The sequence below is a fragment of the Echiichthys vipera genome (assembly GCF_963691815.1).
Source record: "Echiichthys vipera genome assembly, chromosome: X".
Classification (NCBI taxonomy): domain Eukaryota; kingdom Metazoa; phylum Chordata; class Actinopteri; order Perciformes; family Trachinidae; genus Echiichthys; species Echiichthys vipera.
Window position 1 is genome coordinate 15,326,181 of NC_139825.1, and position 27,647 is coordinate 15,353,827.

Consider the following 27,647-nt stretch of genomic DNA (forward strand, 5'->3'; position numbering starts at 1 on the left):
CAAAGCTCTCGATCTACCGGTCAATCTTCGTTCCTACCCTCACCTATGGTCATGAAAGCTTGGTCATGGCCAAAAGAATGAGGTCGCGGGTACAAGCGGCCGAAATGGGTTTTCTCAGGAGGGTGGCTGGAGTCTCCCTTAGAGATAGGGTGAGAAGTTCAGCCATCCGTGAGGAACTTGGAGTAGAGCCGCTGCTTCTTTTGCGTTGAAAGGAGCCAGTTGAGGTGGTTCGGGCATCTAGTAAGGATGCCCCCTGGGCGCCTCCCTAGGGAGGTGTTCCAGGTGCGTCTAGCTGTAAGGAGGCCTCGGGGAAGACCCAGGACCAGGTGGAGAGATTATATCTTCACAGTGGCCTGGGAACGCCTCTGGATCCCCCAGTTAGAGCTGGTTAATGTGGCCCAGGAAAGGGAAGTTTGGGGTCCCCTGCTAGAGCTGCCGCCCCCGCGACCCGACCCCTGATAAGCGGTTGAAGATGAGATGATGAGATGAGCTGGGACCAGTAGGTAAGTCTTTCAAAACACTCTTTTAATACACTCCATGTTCACATATTACGTTGCTGGTGCTTCAGTTAATGTGTCAGGACTCTTATCATGCTACTGCAGAGGTTTGGTTTTATTTGGAGCAGTATTAGTGGTTAAAAAAGACGTTTTATTGCGTCTAACTCGCTGCCCCGAGCTTATCCGTGTTAGCCGCGACAGGCTGTTAGCCACTCTCTGGAAACGTTAATAGTTCATACACGAAAAAAATTTGCCTCGCTGCCGTATTTGATGACAGAATTTGCCAAAAAAGACCCTGGGAGGAGTTTATACCGGAATTTCACTTTAATCTCAGAGTGAGCCCATATGTGATAACTACTGTCAATTTTCCAGTTCATTCACACTCACTGAAAGCCAATGGGTGTGTTGACGACGTTTCTATAATGCTGTGGCCAACAGCGCCAGGAAAAAAACCTCCAAAGGTGAAGAAGAAGGGTGATTTACACAAGGCGGCAACAAGAATGTCTAACTGGAGAAGGAATTTCTGTTGCTAAGGACTGATGCCAAATTTCTCAAATTAAAAAATCGCGAGAGACTCGGTTGTTTGTGACCAGATTAAGAACTGGCTCTGTCAGCGTGGTGTAACAATCGTCATGTCCTCCCTCCCTGCATGTGTAAAAGACAAACATGAGAAACAACGGAGAACATGTCCAGACTTGATTCCTCATTATATTATTACAGTACACCAGGTTTATATGTGAAAACATCTTAAGATTAAAGATTAAATTGCCTACATCCTGGTCAAAGAGCAAACACAATCTGCCTGAAACAAGACAAAACAAGCTGATAAACATAATAATACTCGATGCAATCTTGTGAGGTATAAGAGTTTTTTTCTTCAGCTGCACTTCAGGTACTTCTTCAGAGTGACCTACTGTTTTTCAATCTGACATATAAGCTCTCTTGTTTGATGACATACAGCTTTCTTAAAATCGACAGTCTTGCAGACCAGATTTTGAACTTTACAGTTTTTACAGCTGTAGTTTTTTCTTTTGCCTATGTATACTGAGATATGTTGGCAGCTCTCTGCCTTCTCCTTCAATGTGTGCTCTGACATTCGATATGCTAGTGCATTGTTTGAAATTGGTTGCATTAGCTAAGGTGAGTTGGCTGGCTTTCCAGCTGTCATCTGCTCTACAGAAGTATATGTGAACCTGCAGTGAATCAACTCTGAAAAATTTACTTCTCACTCAGTCGGAGATAGTTGGGTGTATTCAAAGGACCTTGTCACTTCCAATATGCTTCCAATGAATCACAGCTGCTGCTGATCCAGGGCTTCAACCCACTCCGCTGGAAAACCAATGTCTACAGCTCTATTCTGTTACTGTGTGCAGGGAGATTGTTCCTTCAGAGCCTATTTCAGCTTCAGGGATGAGCAGGGTGTAGATATGTTCATACAAGATAGCTTGTAGTGGCACATTTTGTGTCTATAAAGCATGCATGTATAGTATGTGTCAGAGAGAGAAAAAAGAGAAGGTAGAGAATAAGTGTATAGATGTGCGTGACAAGATGCAGGTTAGAAACCCAAAATCCAGCTTTAAATCTTCATTATGCACCTCACCAGCATATTTATAACACTTGATTCGCTACAGTATCTGCTTCTAATAACTTTTATAGCAGTGAAACAGTAAACAGAGCTACATTAAAATGAATGTAGTTAGTTAGCGGAAATAGTTAGCTGAGCTCAATTTTTTGATCTACTGATGGTTCCACCAAAGTAAAATCATCAGATTAATTCCTTATGAAAATGATAATTACTTGCAGCCCTAGTGAGGTAAATCTGTCATCAGAGAGGTAAAAAATGTTTTCAGTGTATTAAAGATCTGTTTCTATATGTGACCAGTAAATGTAAAATATTGAAAATCCCTTCATGGGCAAAATTACAGGCACCAGTGATCAGGATGATAGTTCAGTCATCCTCAAAATGTACAGTATCTAGTGCTGTGTTAGTGGCTGCTTAGAATCAGAAGTCAGCTTGGTTACTGCAGTTATTTCTTTAAGTGAGTATTTTTCTTTTCGCCAACTTTTGGATATGAAAGCTTCCCTCCGTCTTCAATAGCCTAATAACAATTTCAAACAAATTTCTTGACTTAGACCATACCCCCTATTGGTTTGTTGTACCTTTCTAACCTGCAAGGCACATACTTAGACAAGCTTAAGAGCCCCTGGGACCCACATATGAATCCCATTATAATATATGTAATTCCTCTTGCATGTAGTAAGCAAAAATACCTGGGAACTGCTGGAGAGGTCAATTTGGCACAAAGAGATATCAGCTTTATCTCTAGCATATTTAGTCTCTTGAACTTCCCTTGTAAATGCCTCATGTTTCGTATGATTTGTCAGGCTTTAAGTAGTAATGTGGCAGCAATGGTGATACATTTTCTGGAAAAAAAAGAGTACAAACACAGAACAGCAACCAAACTACTACTGCTAATGTCAACCAATAGCTCTGGAACCATGAAGCAGCCAGTGCTTTTCCAATTTAATGTAAAATCAGTTTGATATAAAATCAACAGCAAAAATGTGAAACTTAATCGTCAAAGAAGGCCACACAATTGTGATAGCGGTTGAGTCCCTCTGCTGACAAGGCTGATAGATGAATATAAAGCGTAGGGATCTGACTCTCAACCCTGTCAACCTTGGGAGTCCATGGCAACCTTTTGAATTCAAACTGGTAGACGTAGGCAGAGTATAAGAGAAATAAATTAGTTTGGAAGCAGAAAAGTCTCTTCAGTCCACATAATGCTGCACTAAAAAGGTTAAGCAAAAAAGGAGGTATTGAAAAGCTCATACCAATACAAATCCCTTTTGCCTTTTTTTCTGTTTTCTCTGTGCACTGTCTCACAACTCTTCTTTTTTTGATCTTTCAGGAATCCACTCTGAAGCCCGTGGACCTAAGCAAGCCTGGGGGCTCTGACAGATACCAAATCCCTGCCCAAGGGAACAGGAGATTAAAAACTTCTGATTGAGGTGGAGAGGAAAGAGACGCAGAGGGAGGGGGGGAGGGTGAAGAGAAAAAGCTCATCGTTCACCTTTGTTCTTACTAATGCCCCCAATGAAGGATCTCCATAGGCAAGTCTGTGAATAACAACAGACACAAGAGCAGCTGCCCACCACTTTGGTCAGATGATGGAGTAAAGGAGTGAAAGAGGAGAAGAGAACAGGATTACATCCTGTGAAATAGCCACACTCCTATTTTACATTAATTGAATGCCTGGGAGAGAGGAGAGACATGAGAGGAAACCTTTTCTGTGCGAACTGCTTCAAGAGGTATTCCAATTAACACTCTGGCCATCATAAAATAATACCTGGCTTTTGTGTTTTCTGATTGCTGGGTTTGGTTAGACCGTGTAGATGTGTGCTCGTGCTGTGGCCATGTTTCAACCCCTGGCATTTAGACCAGATCGGACCAGCCGAATTCTGCCGCTGCTGCTGCTGCTGCTGCTGCTGCTTCTAACCAGCTCCCTCAAGGCTGCTCAGGCTGCCAAACCCAAAGGAGCAGGACTCACACATTTGAACTCCATCCGCATTGACGGCGATATCTCCTTAGGTGGGCTCTTCCCAGTACACGCTAGGGGCCACGATGGCAAGCCATGTGGGGAGCTGAAGAAGGAGAAGGGCATACACAGACTGGAGGCCATGCTCTTTGCCCTTGACCGCATCAATAATGACAATAATTTGCTGCCTAACATCACACTGGGGGCCCGTATCCTGGACACCTGTTCCAGGGACACTCACGCCTTAGAGCAGTCTCTGACCTTCGTGCAGGCTTTGATCGAGAAGGACGGGACAGATGTCAAATGTCTGGGAGGGGGTGCACCGATCATCACCAAACCCGAGAGGGTGGTGGGCGTCATTGGAGCTTCCTCCAGCTCCGTATCCATCATGGTGGCCAACATACTTCGCCTGTTTAAGGTAAGACATCAGCACAGTCCACTTAGTATCTATGAAATGCACAGAACAATGAACATGAGCTGTGTCTGCTGTCGTATAATGCTTATACCTGTGATTTGTGATGTTTTTGCTTTATTGATCCTCTTATGTATGTGTTTGAATAATTTATAACATTTGCTAAAAAACAACAGCATGGAGCTTCTGAACAGTGAGGGAACAATAAGTGTTAGAGATCTGCTGCCACACAATGGACACTTTAGAGAGAAGATAACATTGGTAAATCTCATCACACTGACTGTTGCCCTGAAGGAGTTGGTTGCTAAGCAGTGAGAGGTATTGCCTGTCACAAAACAGAAGTGATTAATAGGATACTACTTGATTTAATCCCCCCCCCCCATAGCCTCCCAATCAGTCTGTGCTATACATTTGCTTACATTGTGGAAAATATGTTCTGCTGATATACATTCGAATATTTGATGAATTATTTAACACATATTTAGTTTTCTATCCAGCCAGCCACAGCAAGCACAATGGCTCTTTCTACTTTACTGAAAGTGTGATTGCTATTTACTGCTCGACTCACTGCAAAATAGTACACCCTTTTCTGACTTAGAATGACTTTTTGTGAAGTATTGTCATGTGCTTGAAATTGTTTCATGGGCAATTGCACATCTTAGTACATATATTACCTAAATCACCTTCATTGGGACCGATGAAGCAGTGGCTTATTAAAGTTCTGTTGGTTGAATAATCAGACTTTTGTTGTCACTGCACAGAATGGGCAATGAAAAATTGTAAAGGCCTTTTTGCTACCAAAAAATGAATGTATTAATTAAAAAAACAAATAAAAAAAGGTTTATCAATCAATAATGAAATTATCATGAGTTGCTTTTATAGGTGATGGAAAGGAAAGGCAGAGCAAAGCAATGCATGCCTGCATGTTTTTTCATCCTCGTTTCTGCTCGCCCCTGTGGTCCTCTCGGCTCCGATGCTGAATGCTAGACTAGTCTTGAAGTAGACTCTGGCAATGCTTCCTCTACAGCCTTCCAGTGCATTCAACACTATGCCAGTGCCATGCTGGCAAGATGCTCTGCATAACTGAGCTATGATTAGAGTATGCACTTTATATTTCATTGACTGTGGGAGCCTGGTGTTTTCACACCACTGATGATGATCATGTTACATGTGAGTACAGTGAGTCTTGAGGTTAAACATGAAACTTCGCATGTGGGCTTTTACCCTGTAGGAGTTTAGTGTGGGGTGGCTTGTCTGTAGGTGTGCTGCACTGTAGTATAACTGGGCCGAGGCCATGAATACTACAGCACTGGTCATAATTATTGGTAATGTGTTGAATATTTTTACGAACTAAAAAAATATAAATTGATAAAAGTAGGAACCACTTCACTAAATAAAATCAGTATCAAATATTTAAGCCCAAATTGGTGAATTAGCTACAGCCCGGTGAGGTGGATATGAGGCTTTTATTTTGTTTTTTTGATGCTTTTAAGTTAAACTTATACTTAACAGCAACAGCCTGTAGTTTATGTATGATTTGAAAAGCTCCCTGATTCCAGAGTGTTACAAACCACATGGGATGTATCCTGCTTGTGGAGGCCCCCAGTGTTAACAGAAGTGAATCCAGTGTGACAGAACATTTTTTATATGTTCTAACGTATGTGTGTTATTCTTTTCTTCATCTGATTCATGCCTCTATTCATGGGTGTGCTTTATATATACCCGTTGATAAATACATAGAGCATGCAAAGCCCTGTGCATAAACTCTATATTTATTTTACTCTTACACATAAAACATGTGTATATGCACGCTCACACAGGTAGGAGTCGGTATGGGCCACCATAATGAGCCTCCAGCAGCGCGTTCTCGAGCTCACTCTCACATGGAAACCTTAAATCCTTCGTCATTAGCACAGTGCTCATTCCCTCTTCATTAATGCATATAAGAGATGTCCTTGCATATTTAATTTAGATTTCTCTGATCTTCTTTTTCTCTATCCTCAATGTATATATTAGCATTCCCCTCTTCTGCCTTTTAACATTCAGGAGATTAAGGAAGCAGCTTCAGTGGGACTGCAGGTTGAGTAGGTCATCATGGGGAAATTTTACCTGTTCAACTTCTGTTATTATCACTTGTGTTTCTGAGCAATTGTATTGAAAATCAAACACTTTCCAAGTAAGTCACCAATCAATCAACATCCACTCTGATTGAATAACGATCATTACAACAATCAAAAAAGAAAGAGAAAAGGCTGCTGACGTGATGTAGAGCAGTCTGATCAGTTGTATAGATTAAACAGTAAACCTTTAATGGAGAGTGGTGTGTGGTCATTTAGGCAGGGTCTTGATTTATGGCTTCCCAGGGATCCCCAGGTCAGTCAGATGCCAGCTGATTTTCCTGGTCCTGTCCTGATGGACCTACTGATGGCCCTGGAAGATAACCAGCTTAACTTTACGACCCTCTCATAACACGTTCTGTGCCATCAAGGCATCATTTGCTGCATGATCTAGTATGCAGAGAGAAGAGGAATAACCACGTCTACTAGCACTGCGGCTAGACATAAATGTTTGCTTTAAATGGAGGCAATGCATGCACACAAGTACAAACTCAGCATACTGATGAAGACAACCACACTCTTAGGCATGTAGACATGCACATTACTGTATGCTTGTACAAGCACACACACGCTTACCGTGTGCAATACTGTACCACTAAATCTCACATATCATGTATATAAACATCTCAGCCACAAAAACACAAGCGATAACAAAAGCGATCAAGCACATTTGCACGCTAACCACGCTAACCACTAACCCAGAGGCAGTAGCCACCCTGTTGTAGTTAGCAGGTTTACAGAAAAGTGTTTCCTCAGCACTCAGCTGCATACAGATGTGGTTCAGAGCATCTTGATGAATATTTTACTCTTATCTTATGTAATGGTAACACCGGGACCAGGAGCTGCACCTCAAGGACATTTTAGTTTAGAAGTGGGAGCAGATGTAACGAGCAGCCGGGAAAAAGATAATTAACAGACACGATATGTCAAATGATAACATTATTCATTTACGCAGAATGTGCGTTCATAAAGTAGACATGGATCACCTACAACACAGATACTCCCAAATCTGCCTTTTTGACGAATATATCAGCAGGAGATTCTTACAGAGGTTTTCTTTTCAACTGAACAATAGCAAAAGTTTAAGCCTTTTTTCATTGAAAAGAAAATTTATTTTCCTTAATTTTGTTTGTTTCAATCTATGGGGTGCACATGAGTTGCACAATAGAGAGGCAGCGACCTAGGAATAAGAAGCCCAGAGTGTTCTAGCCTTTAATGCTCTCTGGAAAGCATTTTGGTGGCTCCTTGTTCTGACATTACAATTTACTGCTGGCTGGATAAGACATCTCGCATTCACTGAAGTAGCTATTTTCAGTAGTAAAGAGGGCCATGGAAGAGTAAAAAAAAAAAAGAAGATCCATTTAAAGGAAGAACAGGCCTTCATCCTCCCACTCATTCTGACATCTTCCCCTCACTCTTAGTTCATGGTCTTGTTTTTAGGTGACCAACTGAATTATTGTTTATGCACCTTCACATTATGTAGGAACCGTCTTAACTGTCTTGCAATGGCAAATCATCCATTTGTGGTTTATAAAGCCCTCATTTTACATCTATTCCTGATCTGCACTGTTACTCCACAGGTCTCACAAGGCATTGTTGTACTTAGTATTCGGCATTTAGATTAGTATCAACACTCTTGGATTAAGTGCTTCAACAAAGAATAAAGCAAATTATGTTTAGTGCTGCATCAACACCTTATATTATGACTAGTTTATTAGAGACTGCCCTGAGCTCACATCTATGAACCTTATTTTCTCATGAAGTCATGTGGGGTTATGTTCATGATAACATTGCCTGTAAGTGAATGTAAATTATGAACAGTGTTGAATAATACATTTTTAAAGAAAATTAGCTATTCTGAATATAATGGCTGGTATTCCAAGTACTGTGATCTAATACAGGGGACCAAGACAGCTCAGATTTAATTAGGGATTATTGCTGTAGTTTTTTGGCAAATATACAGCATCTTGATAGATGTAGTGAAAGAAAAGACACAACGTACTTTTTAAAAATCAAATTCACAGTGTAAAGTTGCTATTGTTTGATTTTACTGACGCTTTTGCTACTACCATGACTCATCTCTGAGCTATCAGTGACGATCCCAGTCCAAGTATATGCATAAAGAGGAATTCTGACCACATGGCATACTGTGAGGATGGCAGATATCATTAGCAGTTGACAGTTTCTTTCATGATGCCTTGAATGAGTGAGCTCCATTCTGCAGCTGTTTTGTGGTCAAAGATCCACCACATCCCTCGTTCCCAGAGGTGCTCACCATCTGCTTTGTTGAAATCTCTGTCAGTGAGTTAATGGTTATCTCCCCCCAGTTGATCCTCTGCTCCTGGTAAAACTCAAGCTTCAGACCTATTTTGTAAAATATGTAAATGTTTGGTTAGTATGACCTGTTAATGCACTACAAAACCTCAAACATCTTTTCTCTATTTGGCAACAGTTGGGGACCTTACAGCTGCTTTCAGGTCTAGAAAATAAAGAATACATTTGTATAGTTTGTCTTTGATGCTGAAATCCAAGTCTGGCCTCTGTATTGAAGAGCTATCTATTGATTGTTAAAAGTTTAAAAATGGACCTCCCAAAGGCAGTTGTTGTTTACATGATTCTGTATAAAAACAAAACAAATAGAAAACATTATTGCTAGAGTATTGATTGATCTGTCTCCTAATGCATGCTCGGGATGACATCACCATGTTACGTTTCAATTAACTATCAAAATGCCTTTACACTGATGCAAAAATGATGCATCTCCAAAACAAAAAAAAAATACATACATAAGTTATGGAGTGTTAAGAAATATTTTGTTCATGTTTAACCATTAAGGAATATTTTTGGATCAATATTTTTTAGCCACTATAGGCTTACACACATTCAGAAGGAAACAATAACCTCAGCAGAGATATGGAAAACTTAATCAGATCTACTAATTTAAATGGACACGTTTAGAATTTGAACTCTAATCAGAGGTTAAATAATTAAAATAGGGTTTGCTTCAGAATTGTGTTTTATTTCTGTCCATGTTCACCTGCAAATATAAAAGGAATTTAGAGTTTTACAGTCCTTGAGATCTAGCATAAGTGGTTCTATTTTATATTGCACTTATTCATTTCATCTTTATGTTTTTATCACTGCTTGGTTGACTAGTGGCCCTGTTAATTGCATTCCATCATTGTGGTTGTCCACACTTTTAGAGACTGTGGATAAACCTGACAAGTGGCACAAGCGATAAAATTGTTTCTTTTATGGTAGTCAATCATTTAATATCTGTTAGATTTATTTTTATTTTTACCTTGTTGTGGCCCTTGTACAGTGTTTGCTTAAAACAAAAAAAACGGGTTCATGTCATGAAATTTCATGCTTCATCTTGTTCTGAATGATATTTATTCCCCTTATAAACCTTCCAGTCACACAGTAGAATGACGGCCCCATGTCACAATTGATTTAGGTGCTCATTTAGGGGAATGACAGCTAAATCAAGATAAACTAGTATCAGTTCATCGATGCATTTCACTTTTACCAAACCCACATCGTTCAGTGAACCAGTAACAAAACGGTTGTTCACATTGACTGCTTCCATGAAGCCCTTATTTTCTTCCTCAAAGTAGATTCACTTTAATGTGAGAAGGCGACATGTTTATGAATGTGAGTCATATACTACACAGTTCAGTGGCATTGCTATTATTGTTAGATGTTCATATAGGTTTCAGTATAAGCACCATGAGCATATATCACATTATTTATTAGACAGGAAGCTGGACTGTATCAGTCAGTATTGGTTCAAAATGCTGCAGCACAAATGGAAAGATAGTATAGAGCATTGTTACTTGTGTAATTTGTATTGAGTAATATTGTGTATTGTGTAATTTTGAAAAGAGAGTCATTTTGCCCAAAGTACTGTAAGTCATTGTGGGAGCTGCAGATAATAATCCTGCTCAGTTCAGGAAGGTGATCATTTTCCATTTTCTGTATTTTCCTTTGCCATGTTTTTCCCTGCCCTCTCTGTACTCCAACTACTCCATTAACAGAATGCTGACGGTCTGATTGTGCAGCTGTTAAGCCAACACTTTGTTCTCCGCTCTTTGATATTTAATATACAGTAATAGTATCGATGGGTCTCGTTTTTTGATTTTGATCAGTTAAAAATGATAACACTTGGTAACCTGTTGTTCCACCAGTGTTTTTTCAGCAGCATCCATGTCATTTCATTCTGCTCATGCACACACTGGCTGCACCTACAGTGTAAGGCTCTGTCTGTCTCAAGACATGAGAGGGGAATTTTGTGGAAAAATCCTAAATAAGGCACCCTGAAATTTCAGCTTTTCATAGAATGGCTCGGATTAGATGGATTGATATACGGCAGAGAGATTTCTGCAGGTCTAGCAGACCTGTGAAGGTGTTTGATACCCAGTATTGGTACTGGCTTTTGATTCATGCCCTTAGTTCCCAATCTTTTAGGATTGTGACTCATTAAATTGTAGCAATGTCTAGATGCGATCCTTGGTCTCCAGTTACAGTTACATACATCCTGTGACCAGTTAAAAGCAAATGTTTTTTTTCTTGTGTTTTGGTAATAATAATAATTTGAGTGCTGACAAAATTTAAATGAGACACAAAGGAAAGAATATAGGAATGTTTACAAATGATTAACAGTATTTTTGTTGTGGGCCGGTAGTAGTTTTTAAAGTTTAAAGCCCAGATTGAAAACCACAATTTGAGTTATTTTTCTCTCCTGAATTATGAAGTTCAGGTTCATATAGATCAGTGTAAACAGCCTCATGGTAACCTTGACTCATATTTGATTCAGAATCAATTAATAAATAGTTAAAGTATCCCTTTAAGTGACCAGAATCTCTTTTTTACAAGGATATGGTATATACATAACCATACACCCTATACATCGTATAAACAGCCATGCTAATTTTTCTTTTATTATAATTTGGAGTGCTATTTAGCCTCCTTCTCGGAACCCAGTACATCCTCTTAAAGACAGTAATATTGTCTGAGATCGTCAGCGGTCACAGGGGTCTCTTAGAATTAACGATTCGATCTCTGGATGTAGTTGGAACATTAACAGGGAACAAAACCTTCATACTAGGAGGATATGGATATTTGTCTTGTGTACCACAGGAGACAAAACGCCTCAATAGGCCGATAACGATATACATTAATGTACACATAGACATTTTTCCGTGTGAGCAAAATACATACTAAGCCGAACATAATTTGCCATTGCTATCCTGCAATTTATCTGCAATAGGCCAAGGGCGAGAAATTGTTCAGGCCGACATATCGGTCCAGCTCTGACACATGACACACTAAGTATACATTTTCGTAACATGTTGTGTTAAATATGTTTCATGAATGGTGTATGCCATCCCCACACAGTAAAATGTGAATTAGAATACATTTTTTTAATGTTGAAAAGTATTGTTACAACCATTCTGCTTTGATGTAATGGACAAACCAATGGAGTACAATCTCACTGCTATCTTAGTGCTTAATGTCCCACTTGTGTTATTTTGCTTTTAGATGAGTAAGTGTTGAGTCATTGACTCATTTGTCTGAGAATAAGGCCGCAAGACTTATTTAATAACAACTGTAAGCATATATGACAATTATGCCTCTGAGGTTTTACGAACATAAAATATTGGATGTGATTTAAATTATTTTTAAATCGGGAACAATTCCTGATGACATTTCTTGTGATCTTTTGTGATAGGTGTTTTCTTTTTCTGCAGTCTGTTTGTTTTGTTCACTTTAAAGGAGACAAATTGCTGGTGGCAGGTTTTGGCCTCCCCTTGTAGGATTTCTGTATGCTGTAGATTATGTGTTCCCTTATAATTATATTGTTTTTCTCTCTTGTGATCTCATCTTACCATATCCCAATGACTGATTCTCCATGCACATCAAGCCTATCAACATTTCTGTATCATCAAGAGTTAACAAACGTCCATCCAGAATCCAAATCTAGACCTTCTACCATCTGTCAGCTTTCTTCACATACAGACACACTTGTGTGTGTCTGTATGTGTGCGTGGGCGGGTTTGAACACATATGTGCACGTTTGTCTTACAGGCTGTGTATTTACAAATTTATCTGTGTAAATCGGTTTAGTAATATGAACATTCTTCCATTTCAATGGACACATGTTACTGTTAAAACAAACAGCATGAAAACTGCCTGTATTCCCTCATGGCTCATCTTGCTGCCAACAGAAAGCAAAGTTACAATGTTGATTAGTTTGGATTTTTCTTTAGTAACAGCTCTAGCGGTGTATATTTACTGTATGTTGGTGTAGTGTAGTGTAAGTCACTCACTTCTGTTTCACAATTCTTCAGTCTGTGGGGTTGAATCCAAAATTAATCCACTCATTACTTCTCAGATGGTTGGGTGTCATGATTATCTGAACCATTTTTTCGATTACTGAAAGGGCAACAGGGCATGCAGTCGATACATTTTACATGCACCCCTGCTGGTGGACAAGGCATTGCCTTTAAATATAGATTGAATATTTAAATTAACATCACATTTATACCATAGGTTAAGTTATTTCATAAAAGCAAAGTTCACATGGAGCCTTGAAACTAAGTATCTGTATCGCTTTCAGTGGCACAATGCAACTTTGGGTCGACATCTGTGCACAAAGACACTACAAAAGAAATGACTGCTTTACAGCATACGTCAAGTGTGCCCCCCCATTTCCTCAAATTCGAATGCCAGAGCCCAGCTGTCTAGTGTAGCGTGTGTACTGTTGGCTGGTACAGGGTGTGTGGACTGTGTATACTGTGTTGATGTCATGGCTGAAATTTAAACTAAACCGAAGAAAGCAGAGGTTTTGTCGTAGGAAAAAGGGATAGTGACAAAATCCAAAGGCTGATGAGGATCAATATTGGCCCATTATATCCATTTGACATTCCATGCTAAAAATATAGGCCACTCTACTTGGGATGAAGACATTCCACTCTCTGGTAATTCTGGCTTTGGCTTTGAAAGACTGCGCTGCGTGTATCCTTGGCTTGTCAAAAAATGCACATGTGACCCCTGATCATGTAACCACGACCACTTTTCCGACAGTAGTCATGTAGTCAAATCCTACATGTTGTTGCTTTTACACTTAATAAAATAAACATGATAACACATTTATTTTCACTCAAAAATCACTTTTGTCTGTTTTATGTATGAAACCATTCTTTTATAGGGACAGGGAATTTTTAGATTTTTGTTTTGTTTCTTTCTTACATATAACAAGTTAAAAAACAAAAAAAACAAACAAACAAGAATATCAAATAAAATGCACAGTACACAAAACGATAAAAAACCCCTCAAAATATACATTTTCATACAAACAAATAATAAATATTACATACACTGAAACCGTGAGATAAAATGTATCATATATGCATATCAAACAACTTTCTGAATGCTATTATGTACAACCAAAATATCTACCCAGTGTCAATCATATACCTAACGTTCATCCTACCAACCTTTCCTCATCCCTGTACCTCTTAAAAAAAAATTCCAAGAAATTGATATTCACATACTTTTTATTGAGGTGCAAACATGTTTTTTTCTAATTTAATTTTCCTCTTAAATTCTGCCTGTCTGAGAACATCTTTTGTATGTTACCTAGAATTAAATTGTTTCTTGTTTTGTACATTACATTTGCAGTCTTGAATCCATGTACATCAGAGCATGTGACTTTAAAAACAGTGTGTTGGTGTATGTGCGATACCCTAAATCCTAAAATGAATGGCTGGATGAATGGTTTTTGTTCAGCCTAAGAGACTCATTATTTTGTTTTTGACAGTTTCAATGAGCTGATAGAGAAAGAAGCGGACATATTTCTCCACTGATCATAACTTCAGTAGGCTGATTGGTCAGAGCGAGTCGTCAGAAGAAGCGACATCCTGCACAGCAAAGCTCTCGTCATTGCAATTTTTTCTTATTCACTTGGCCCGGATTTTAAAACATCCCTGCAAAGCCATGCTGTACGCTAGGGCTGCCATACACTGCGCCGTACAAATTACTAAGTGTAGACATTCCTCTGTTTGGTTGCTGATGAAAGGATTCAGCAAGTGTTGCATTGAAGATGATGTCACAGTAGTTTCATGCCGCAACACTATGGCGATCAGCTGAGAATTCCGCCTATACTGAGGGGGAAATTATCCCCAGTGGAAAATGAAATAGAGAAAAGTACTGGTACCAAAAAAAATTGTCAAGCAGAGCCGTACTTTACTGTCGAAATTAATTTTAACAGCAGAGCACTGCATTCTCTCTCGGCTTGTTTTCGAAGTGCCAGTAAACATAACACACTATCCCTCTTACTCAGTTTTTTTCTCACCATCTACGATACATGCATCATACACAGAGATCCCATGTTTGTCTCCAAGCAATGTTGAGAAACGAGGTAGAAGTAGACAAAGCTGGCTGTGGCATAAACAGATTACAACACTTCAGTGTAGTGGTGTAGAAAGGACACGCAAAAAAGACTACTTCACTGATGCAGAAAATAATCGGCAGACAAATTTGTAATGAAAAATATCATTAGTTACCATAGCAGAATGCCATTTTACAGAGATATATAATTTGCGCAAAAAAACCCACTTCCATACTATATTTAACTTTTTCTTCACTGAAAAATGTCATTCGATTGAATGCAGATGGTACCATTCATAGTGTGTCAATGCCCTGCCTGAAGCCATGGTGATCTCTGGCATGTGCTAATCTGGCTGTAAAAAATTGGAATTGTATTGATTTGATATTGAGCTTCACCAGCTTGATTAAATATTTTCATGGACAGATTTACAGATCAGTGAACTATGTGATTGCATCATAAGGTCTGTCCTAATATTATTGAATAAAAACTATGAAACTCAGGCAGTGTGTGAGTTGTCACACCTTATCATGAGAAACACATCAAATGCTTTGGATGTGGAAACATGTGGATGTAGCCAAACTTCTGATTGCAGATGTCAATTTATCATGAAAGGACCGTGTCAAACTTTGCCCTCATATATCTGTTGACAGCCAAAAGTTCAATGTGGTTTATTATTGGACAAGATGATGTATTGATCTTTGATGGTCAGGGCCAGTCCTTATCATACGCACAACACCTATACAGCTGATTACAAATGCATACAGATCACTGCTGTAATAGGTGTCAGATAGGGAAAAGGCCAGGCTGTCACCACAGAACATGATCAGCTGTCTGTTGTAAGTCTATGAGCACTTCTCATCAAGCAGCTTGGCTGAGCAGCACAGATCGATTGTCATTATGCTGTAATGTAGGATTGACCAGGGTGGAGAGAGAAGGTATATCCTGTTATGGCATTTTATTTTTTCACACTGATGTATGGTTCACCACATCGGACATATCATATCTTCTATAGACATAAAACAACCCAGTGTTCCTCTGCAGGCTGCTGGAATACAATTGAGTGAGTAATTATTTAGGCAAGCTTGTTTTCAAGACACTTTGGACAACAGGTAATTTGGTTTGACCTATAGTGATTGTCAGTCTGACACTGAAGTCGACAAATGCCAAACAGTGCAGAGAAACAGCAAACAAACTCGCTTGTGTGTTTTACCTAGTGTGCAATGAGAGAAAGTGGGTGCTTGCGTTTGTGCTTAAGTGCCTCCAACCTATGTGTGAAATCTGGACGTCTATTTGTGCAAAGGCCACGGGATATGTCGGGAATTGTGGAAGAGTGTTTTTTCAACCCCCCACCATCCAATTTTGTTTGTAGTTTTCACAGACTGAAGACAGTTTGCAGTGAGGCATGAGAGGGACCATTACACACGTGTCTAGCACGCTCTAGATGATAGAGAGATCTGGGAACCCATCCTCCAATGGAAACTGCCTCTGGCCGAGAGGCTGCATGTAGTAAATACAGGCCACAGCCAAGATCTGTCAGGCTCTGCTGGAATAACATACACAGGTGAAAGCAACCCTGAGATAGCCCTGTGTCACACGCAAGTGTTTATTATTTTATGAAATGGATAGTGTTCAAATACAAAAGTTGTCTTTATAAAGGTTGTATGGACACACCAGGAAACACATTTTATATAATATTAGCAGGGCTACAAATGAGAAGCCTGGCATCGCCAGACTATTTGTCGGAAACATCTCTTCATTTTTGATTTCTAAGGGGCGTTTTCAACGATGCAGACCAAAATGCCTCTGGATGTAATCAGATCTACAACCAATTAGAGTAAAGAAACGTGACTTAAAAACAAACCACAGTAACAAAATAGCATAGCACTGAGCGACCCATGCAAGATGGGCCGGTGTTTGGTCCATTTTGAGGCTTGAAAAATCATTAGCCAGGTCACAAACTTTCTCAAATTAAAGCTAAGCCGTACACTAAAATGTGTTTCTGAAAACATTTTAGGTGAGAAATGGGCAATACAGAAACATAATTTTGAATTCAGATTTGATCAGTGTTGCCTTTTTTGACAGTTCAAGTTTCTGGTGCCTGGTAAGCTGTGCTGGACTAAGAATGCCAGTTAGGTTCAGTAAATACATTAAGAGTGATGCTCCTCTGTCAGTCATCGTCCTAAACGTGCCCCACATGAGATTAACAATTGTAGTTGATCTGGTGAGGACCAGGTCTGGTGGAAATCTGTCAGAATTGGATGCAGGCCAGAGCAAATAAAACAAGAGCTCCACAGATTTGTCTGGTTCCCAGGCTTACAAAGAGAGAGAGAGCATTGAGAAAATATTTTGTCCATAGAGTCAGCTTTAAAACCTTCTCTCTCATCCATTTTAAATATTTGATGATTAAAATAATTATTTTTGAAAATGTTTCTAAGTTAGCATGGACTTGCTTCAGTTACTTTTTACATCTATTTGGAGATGGCAACATGCAAGTTTCAACTTTTTAAAATACTAACACATTATAAATATAGTGAAGGCGTTGACATATTGTGAGTGTTGAGAAGAAGAGAGAAGACCTGTTATGACAATTTCCTGGGTTTCGCTTACTTTTCTGGTGATGTAAAATGCCAGGCTCATATTCTGTGTGATAGAAAAGCATCAATGAAACAACTAGGGGAATTCGGACTGCTTGCGGGTGTTAAGTAGTTACATAGCAAATCTGTCTAATCAATTCTGACCAATATCTTTTCAGCTGCTTCAGTAGAGGCAAAATCTGTCCTGTGTGGCATCTTGATGCATGATGATGTCCATTTTTTTAAATTTACACTATGATGACAATTGAATTAACAATCAATCGAGCTAATGCCTAATGAAAAAAATAAAGATGAATGTACCGCTTTATCTGTACCTGCACTAATCTGAAGAACATGCAGACACAACAGTTAATAATTTGTGATGTCATTCACAACAGTTCAGTTCACAACACCTTCTATCTATCTCTTAATTATTAGGTCTCAATAAACTTTATGAGAGGTAGCCAAATTGAAGAGATGATTATATGTTAATTTTTCCAATAATAAAATCTCCTCAGTTTGCTGCAGGCACAACCTAATGGTTGAGCTTGTATTAAAAACCAATTAGGACAAAAAACATTCCATGGCAGAATGACCAGTTATAAGAATTATGGTTTATTTGTCATTTTTTATAAACTGAACCAATCTAACATTTAAGTAAATATGAAACAGGAGTCATTTTAAATTACACATAAAGAATGCATTTGCTCTCATGATGAACTAATGACGAAAAAAAATGCATATTCCAACTTTACAGTCACATTTTCTACAAAGGTATTATCATTTACCTGGCAAAACAACGATTCCAACTGGCATTCCAATGGTATGGCAGGTTTACTTCTCCATTTAGTGGCAATATTATGAACCTTGAATATGCAATGTCAGTGCAGCTGTTGTCTATGAACAGAATCAACTTATTTTCCAACAAGCTGTTCCCTCTTCATCATTCGCTGCTTTTCTTGCTTTTTCAACCATGACGACTGTCGCAGCTCAGCTGTCACTCTGAGAGATGTGGTGTTGCGCTACATCATGTATTTACAATAACGTGTACACTATTGGACAAGACACAGCAACAGACCAGCTACAGTCCAGCCTGCTGTTGACAGCTCAGTCTCAGTCTGATAGAACAGCTGTACACTCGCCCCTTGTCTCGTCTTTAATTAAAAAAAAACCCAACTCAGACATCAACTTCACCAGAGGGTGAGAAACAGGAGGAGTAGTGTGTGTTTGGAGTCAACTATCAGGGACTACAACTTATGTGCACTGTATCCCTCAATTGGTTTGGTTTAATTGTAAAATGGCAAATGCAAAACTTGCAGTTAGGGGCATTTTCACATCTTTAGTTTGTTTGCTCTGTCAGAAACAGTTGATGAGTAAACTTGCTTAAGTCTGGAGCAATGATAAGCAATCATTTTTATGTTGTATGTTGAATGTCATGAGGTTTTTCTTTTGTTTTGACAGAGCATTCAGTTACTGTGTGGTTGATGTTTGGTGTCTATTTGCTCCTAAGGATGGAGCTTAAGAGCCAAACACCCAGGCAAATACATACTTAAACTGGGTCCAGGTTGAAATTTCATTCATTGTTATTGACGCCAAAAATATTCTAATTAATTGTTCATATTGGACATAGTGTAGATTATAGAATAATATCTTTGTTGAGTCCAAAAAAATCTTTCAATTTTTTGATTAGGTATGTCCCACATAAGAACTTTTAAGACTAATTATTTTCTAAAGCATGAAGAAAGCTGCACATTTCAGCTGGCATCAACTAAACCAATTATTGTGGAATGGAAAATCACCATATTTCTTAGCGTCAGCATGTAGTCAAGAACGAAGCTACAACACAAGATGTTTTTGATCTTATTGTTGTACATATTTGATTAGAAGAAAATGGGAAGACCACATATAAAAGCTGAAACAAAGTGAGCACCATAATCCAAAAGATGGCGGAAAGTTAGCCACCAGGACCTCACCTAGATCAGGCTGTCCCTTCCAAGATAGATTACAGTGCAAGAGGAGGGCTCATCAGGGAAACCAAGAGGCCACAGCAACCTCAAAACAAGGGCAAGACTATATGGTAGAGTCTGCCCTCTCTGTGTGTTTAAAAAATCATTTTGAGTGTCTTGTTTGATCTTGGCTGAATGGTAAGATTGTAAATGTATGCAGGTCCAGTCTTAATTTGTACAAGAAGACATTTTCCATCTCAATAAAACAATGAGGGAGCATGTTCCATAGCTCCATAGCTAACATTTTGTATTACTAAATACAAGATTGTCATGAAGCCCATCAATGCACTGTGACTCTGTCGGTGCACCACAAAAGATCGTCATCAACATCACCGAACACCCTTCAAATCCACAGAATATAGTTCCTAATGGTAAGCAGGATGATGAGAGTGTCATGCTGCGTGCTTCTCTTCAGGAGGGACAAAAGTTCAGGTCAGAATGCAGGGAAGAACAAACTGCTCCAAATACAAACATACCCTAAGCGGTGAAAAAAATGCTGCTTCCATCTGCAGAAATTTAACACTGAATAAGGATTTACTTTTCTAACCTCACAACAAACTTAAACACCAAAATAATGGACTGTAGTGCCCTCTAAAATTATAATTTCGGTTTATTACAGTTTAGATCTTATTGTCATCATTTCTGTCAGTTATGATAAAATTCTAATGTCCAATTTAATTGCAGAGATCTGGTAGTATAGCGACTAGGGTTGTCAATACTTGGAAAATAATCAATAAAATTAGTATCGGATTAGATACTAACTTGCAAAAGTATTGATACTTTTGCCGTCAACAGTGCAGCCTCCACGTTACGTCACACAGCAGCTCTGCAGACAGAAGAAAAGCTTGTCTCTGAGGACATGGACGCTGGTTTATCACGTTAACAACACTGAGCTGACTGAACACAAATAGCACTCATGCTGGAGGACCTTCACCACCAGTTTTAGTAGAAAATGAACAAAGCAAAAGTGCCGTTTGGAATTTTTAGCATAAGAAGCTAACGACCAGAGAAAGGCTAAGGATATAAACAAGCTGCTAGCAGCTAGCGTCTAATAATAAACATTAACGTTAAAGGTGGAGCTGAGCACCTAACATCATCAGTTCTGCCCGTCAAACTTTAAGACACGTTAATTTAATAGGAAGACACAATAGTGTGTCTGAAAAGTCAACCAGCAACGAGACAGAAACAGTGGCAGCTGCTATACCAACTTTGTTTATTCAGCAGTGATAATATGGAGCCAAGTCACCAGAAACACAGAAGATAAACAGGACTGTAACTATATACATAAGCATGGACCATATCTCTGTTTACACTGTGGAGAAACCTGACTAACAACAACTTATTCATAAACTGAATCCAAGGTTTCACCTCCTTCATGGAATCATTTAATGTCCACAGAAATCCCTGGGCTATACAACACATTACAATAAAACCCACACACATACACACACAAGTATTTTGATAAAACTTTAACACTTTCAGTTCACTGTATTTTCTAGTAGTTCTTCTAGTTTTCTATTGCTACTTTATGTCGTTTATTCTTACTCCTCACCTGTGAGCCCCCAGCCGCTCCTCCTTTACCTCCTCCGGCCTCTTCTCCATCTCCTCCATCTTCTCCTCCTCTACCTCCTTCCGCCTCCTCTCCTCTCCATCCTCCTGCATCTCCTTCTGCATCTCTAATATCCGTCACCTGACAAAATATATTGATACATGACAATTATCATCAACAATCATCAATTTTGATGATACGGTTACAGAGGAAAAAACTTAGTTTCACAATTATCAAGAGATGGATGTATAAAATCAAATTTGTAATCTGAGGTTTTATTTTATTTTTTAAATCATTGCATTGTTGAGGCTCTACACTTATAATAATAATAATAATAATAATAATACTAATTATAATTATTATTAGTAATATTACTAATATTATTTTCATTATCATTATTATAAATGCCCTTATTTGATAAGCTTGCTGCCAAAGGGCACTTCCCTTCTTCCTACCATTGCCCTTGCTCAGGCCAAACCCATCTTTGAACTCGGCCCTCATTTTGATCTCAACTACACACTTGTGAAGTATTGTGACTGTATCTTGCATGGTTATCAGACGAGGGGTGTAAAGTGTGCTGACCAAAATTAACTTAGTCTGGTTTGATTGTTAATAAAGCAAAATAAATAAATAAATAAATAAATAAATAAATAAATAATCACCCAACTTCATCCCAACTCTTTGCCACATGAATTCTGAACTGGTATACAATATGTCAAATGTTAGCCAGGAATTCCCCAGGTCAAAAGTGACTCATTTTATTCACAAATAACAGAGAACAGAGAGCAAAAAACAGAACAAAACAAAACAAAACAATTTCACAAAGAACTGTCTTTTTCTCATATAAGGAGAAGCACTAGGCCCATTAAAGGTTTGATAACAACAAGTTTACACAGCTGTAGCATTGAACTTGTGTTTGTGTATCTATTTGTGTGTGTGTTCATCTGCTGGACAGCTCAATAGTTTGATCCATTGCACCACATAAATGGGAAAGCCGCTGCCGCTGCTGCTGCTGCTGCTGCTGCTGCTGCTGCTGCTGCTGCTGCTGCTGCTGCTGCTGCTGCTGCTGCTGCTGCCGCTGCTGCGTGCGCGTGTGTGTGTGCGCGCGCACGTGTGCATGTGTTGTTTGGAACTTCTGGTCCCCATGTTAGGAAAAGTTTTGATGAAATCACGTTAACACTGCTGTAGTATTGAATTTCTGTGTGTGTGTTTATGTTTAAGAGAGAGAGCAAGCCAGAAATTAAGAAACCTCAGAATGCCCCTAAAAACGTGATCATGGGGCCCCAAGGGTATAAAAAAGTAACACATATGAAGTACTGTACAGTAGACTGACTGATTGATTTACCAGTTTAGGCTAATATTGTAACATTATTTTCATTCAATCCATTTTATTTCTATTTACGCCTCAAACACACACTCACACTCACAGCACTGTTACATATAAATGTACTGATAATGGCAATATTATGCTTTTTATTTAGTCATGTTGGCACAACGTGGTGATTACAGTATGCATTTAAAAACAGTTCATTCCACATTAAAAATAGCAATCTTGCAATCTCTGCACTAATTACTGTCTTTAAAAATGCTCCCAAAATTTTCAAAGCATTTTTTTTATTCCCTACAGTGAGTGTGATCCATTGCCCCATTGGTGGGTCTAGCTTCTGTGCTTATGTGTATGTGTATGTGTATGTGTATGTGTATGTGTATGTGTGCACATGCATGAGTGTGCATGTGCGTTTATCTGCAGGAGAGCACAACAGTGTGACCCATTGCCCCTTTGTACCACCAGGTCAAAAGTGAACAGGAAAAGACCACAGAGGCTGTAAAGTTGAATTAAACAAAATTAACTGAAAGTAGTGATCATTCATTTAATTTACAAAGAGCGTAATATGGAACAATTTTTGGGGTAATTTGGTTGATATAACTGATACAGAAACATTTAATGACAGGTAAGTTTTGACTCGAGCACAACAGGAGGGTTAGAACATGACACAGACACAAGCCAAATGTTAGTCTGACTTTGAACAGGTGAGTTTGTGATCTTTGATAGATGTGGATATAAATAGTGTACAAATATGCTATCTTTTAGACTCAGAAGTGAAGCTGTTAAATCTGAAGTATGTTTGTTTTAAAATCCCCATACTCATCCGTAACCTCCCCTTCTTGATACCACAGTCATTAAGGCTAGTATCTAAAACTAATATTTTTTAATTAATATATTATTAATTATGTTATGTGGTGTTATGTGTTGGCTTCTATATTTGTTCAAACAGTGCGTGAGTGTTTGATTTTAGTGTCAATATGGCATCACAAGGTTCTTCCTCTGGCAGATGGTGTTATGAGAGATGACAGATTTAATTTCTGACAAAAAAATGTTGTGCTGGAACCATTCCCTTTAAACATGCTTATCAGCTGAGACTATTGCTATTGCTCTGTTATGCCTGATTTTATAGTCGTTTCATATAATAATTCAAAGATAATAAACAGTTTAATCCTCAAGCAATCATTATTGTGCACAAGGTCTTACATTCGTCCAGCTCTTTTTGTTCATTTAAATTATAATTAATAATTGATAAAAATCTTTTAAATGAAAATGTCGCCTCTTGCCGTCGCTTCCATCGTTTATCACAACATGGTACGCTTCAACAACATCTGATAAAGTATAAACAACTATGGTATCAACAAAAACAAGATCCGACTTGTAATAAAATGTTATAAAATGTAATATGTTTTAAAGTAATGGAAATTGCAGATCCTACACAGCCTCAGTAATTTCTTTGAGTACAGTGGGATTCATTATCTGTGAAATTGAGAGAAAAAAATCATATGAAGCCTAAACTGTGAGGAAGCCTTGAGATTTGACTTGGACCAGCACATTGTGACTCATAATACATCTCTGCTCATCTCTATCAACTGCATTAAAAACATTTTTTTTATGAATTTAAAATATAACTTACCCTTTATGATGAAACATTGTTGAACGTAGTATAAAAGTATTAACATTTTAAGTGCTGACATATTCAACAATCCTCCATCCCACACACTTGGCTTCAAACTACATTGCATCAGAAGAATTTCACTGAAAATTAATAAGTAATCAAAATAATTAGCCTTTTCATGAAGCAAACAAAGGCCAGAGGTCCAAGCTGCTCTCCATCTGAATCAAGCATGCTGAGAAACGTTTGATACAATCCACCGTTTTTCTCTTCTTAAAGGCACAAAGAAAATCCCAAAAATAAATCTAGATATTCAAAACATTCAAATAATACTCAAAACAAAGTCAAGAGCATCTCTGTTTTGAACACACAACTTTTAAAACCTGTTTGTTTTCCAACTCAAATCAAGAATCAGGAAACTTAAACTACTAAGCCTTTATTTGACCATTATTAAATCCCTTTGGATAGAATAAACCATTTGGTCTAAATCTGACCCTAAATAAAGTTGGTTTACCTGACAAACATTAAAGGATACATCTGCCGATATTCTTTTTTAATTTTATTGTCAACAACCATGACCAAAACCAACAACAAACTTTGTAGCCAAAGCCTGATGGGGCTTATCCCTCTCTACCAGATACCTCCATTTTTATTGAACACACTCACACACACACACACACACACACACACACACACACAAACACACACACACACACACACACACACACACACACTGTTCCGCTGTGACAAATTCCTCCGTTACAATGAACATGACACTGTAGTTTATTTAGAGTCCATCCCACACAAACCATCCTGCTGTTGTAAATACCAACTAGTGCACCAAATGTGGATTAATCCACGGACAAAATAGTTATGAATAGTTAATGAACTATTTACTCTGTTTTAGTAACGTGTGCTAGAATTTGAGTAATTGTTGACAATAAGAAATGTGTGATATAATAATGCCAGCCTTATCGTTTTAATTGTAATTATTTCACATAACAAATGAGTGAATGGGTGGTGTCCAGTTGCATTTGCTACACAATCCAATTAGAAGTGGCGGAGTGTAGTGTTCACATAATTTGTGTGTGGAAGTCTCTGCTGATTTCTTAAATGTGTGTGTGTGTGTGTGTGTTGCCTTTTGAGGATAGACAGAGCTCATACCATTTTCTTTACACTCGGAGGGACAGAACACACATTTGTTTTTCCTTTATGGCTGCCATAAATGTTTTATTGATTATCAAGCAATGTCACAAAGAGGGATATTTCTTATAATTTCAAGAAACATATGAAAGCAATGCAAACATTTCCCTTAAGTGGAAATTCAAATTTAGCACACATGGAATACAAACTAAGATTGGTCAGCTTCACTGGCATCACAGAGCCTCACTAAACCTACAACCCAACCCAACCCAACCCTGCTCTCACAGATGTGAGCTGTTAACTCGTTCCGTTTACTCGTTCTCCATGTTCCTCTTCAATTTACCACCATAAGGACAAGAGATGGAAACCCCCGAATAGCTAGAAGGAGACATGTTTATCACTGTCTTGCAGATACACGCACCAGTGAATTAAATATCTGTGTGATATGATGCAGAGGAAGGAGATTTTCCTGTAGTCGCTGCTAACACTGGCTACCTCTGACACAAGTGAACATTATCTGAGGTGGGATTGCTTTCTATCCCTTACAGTCCTCAAAGCCTTTATACCTTATGTCATTGAAATACAGGCCTTAATGTCACAGGAGAACTTTTTGTGTTTTGCTGACGGGTATGGCTCCTACTTTTCCTAATGTTGCTGTTTTTTTACACATTATATAGCATTGGTAGCCGATGGTGTCGTTGAAAATGTTCTCTTCTGTGTGTGAAATTAAGACTTTATATGTTTGATGATAATTGAATTGTCAGGAATACGTGTAGCATATAATTGTATTTTTGACGTTTTGCAGGGAGGGCTTATATTTAAAAAATTGAGCTCAGAGGTGAACAAGATGCAGTTAATTAAGCGTCCCCTCCTTGCAGCATGTATCTGAACCTGTGGGAAAAAGAAGATGAGGGATTTAACTTTTTAAGAATAGAAAATCACTCCTCTCAACTTCTGCATCATTGCCTTCATTTTTCTTCCTCATTTTTGTGGCTTCAATAGCGACCTTTTCATTGTCTTTATCTGAAAATGTGTCAGTTTCCCTTTCCCTTTAAATCGACAACCCCCTCACCATTTCTATTTCATAGTGTTTTTCATGTTTTAGTTGATAGGGCTCTTGGTAGCTGAATGAGTTCACTCCCATTCTGTTATCCTCACTTTTCTTCTGCTGACAATGTCCCTTTAGCTCAGGAGTGTCCGAGGGGCCAGGCGGTGAAGCGGCTGTCTGATGCAGGCTGCCGTATTACAGAGATTGATAGCATTTGTTGAACCATAGCTTCTGCCGTGCAATAATAAAAGTCTGATGCGTGAGCGAGGGCATTATTCGAAATACACCACTAAGAGAAGAGGAGTGATTATATTTAAAAGGAAGATGAAACTGATCATACCCCTCTATAACTGATGAGTTTTGGAGAGTTCTTCATAGTTATTCTAATTAATCTGCCCTACTTTGAAAGGTTCCACTTCCATCACGCATATTCATCTTCTGTGGCCTTTATCAGGGAGCAATGCAATTTTCTCCCCTCTACCACATACCACAGGCACAGAAACCAAACCCTGATGGCGATTATAGAACGCAGTCTTTCAAAGGAACTCCAGTGGGTATTCATGAAAAATGCATGAGTGCCGACTGCACATGGATGCTCCCTTAAGCTGAGGCTCGGAAAATATGACAATGACAAACAATGGTCTGGTATTTCAGTGTTACTACAAGGAAGAGAAGTATCCGAACGAATGTGGGGGTGTGTTGCATGGTTATATGTATATTAGAGACTCCGTGGGGCTGGTCAGAGTCCCTTAAGCCCAGACTGCTGTATGCAGACACCTCAGAGGTACTTTACCTGCTGCAACTCCAACTCTCAGTACAGTAACACCAAAAATGTACAAGAAGAAACACTCAGACTGCCTCTTGTTCTAGTTTCCAAGCTTAATCAGGGATTGTTTGAAATTAACATTGTGAGATAAGACAAAAGACCAATAAAACCACTCAAAGAGAATATTATTATTTCTTTGAACATGGCTATCCATGTAGTCCTTAGATAACTTGGATAAAGAAAGAAGATAGAGCAAATCATCAATATATAATCACTGGTGGCGCATGTTGCTTTGTATTCCGCAATGAAGCTCAGCCGATTAACACTATAATTGGAACACTTCAGGAAATAAGACCTTTCGATCTTGAACCTTTACCCCTATTCTCCAAAACAAGGGCCTGTAAATCAAATTAAGTGATTGAAGTATGAAATAAGGCAATAAATTATTTCTTGTAATGTCTTCCTGTAATGCTGTTTTGTGGTCACAGTTATCAAAAGGGTGACGGCATGGGAGGCTGATAAGCTTGAGTCATGCTCACATGAAAGACACAAACAGCTAACAGGCCGATGTTAAGCCCGTTTCCCCTCTAATGCTGATAGTCACGGTCTATTTTAACCAGACCTCGCAGAGCTGATATCCTTGCTGTTACGTGTTTGGTCCCATAA

General features: G+C 38.7%; 1 protein-coding gene across 1 annotated transcript in view; it reads left to right on the plus strand.

The window, feature by feature from the left end:
* Window positions 1–3,893: 3,893 nt before the first annotated feature.
* LOC310965456 (metabotropic glutamate receptor 4-like) overlaps window positions 3,894–27,647 on the plus strand; it is a gene marked incomplete at both ends in the record, with an annotated part of 175,593 nt that continues 151,839 nt past the window's right edge. Inside the window, one exon of the mRNA XM_083939061.1 lies at window positions 3,894–4,454. Within this exon, the coding sequence (XP_083795187.1) occupies window positions 3,894–4,454 (561 nt within the window). The remainder of the gene's footprint in view (window positions 4,455–27,647) is intronic.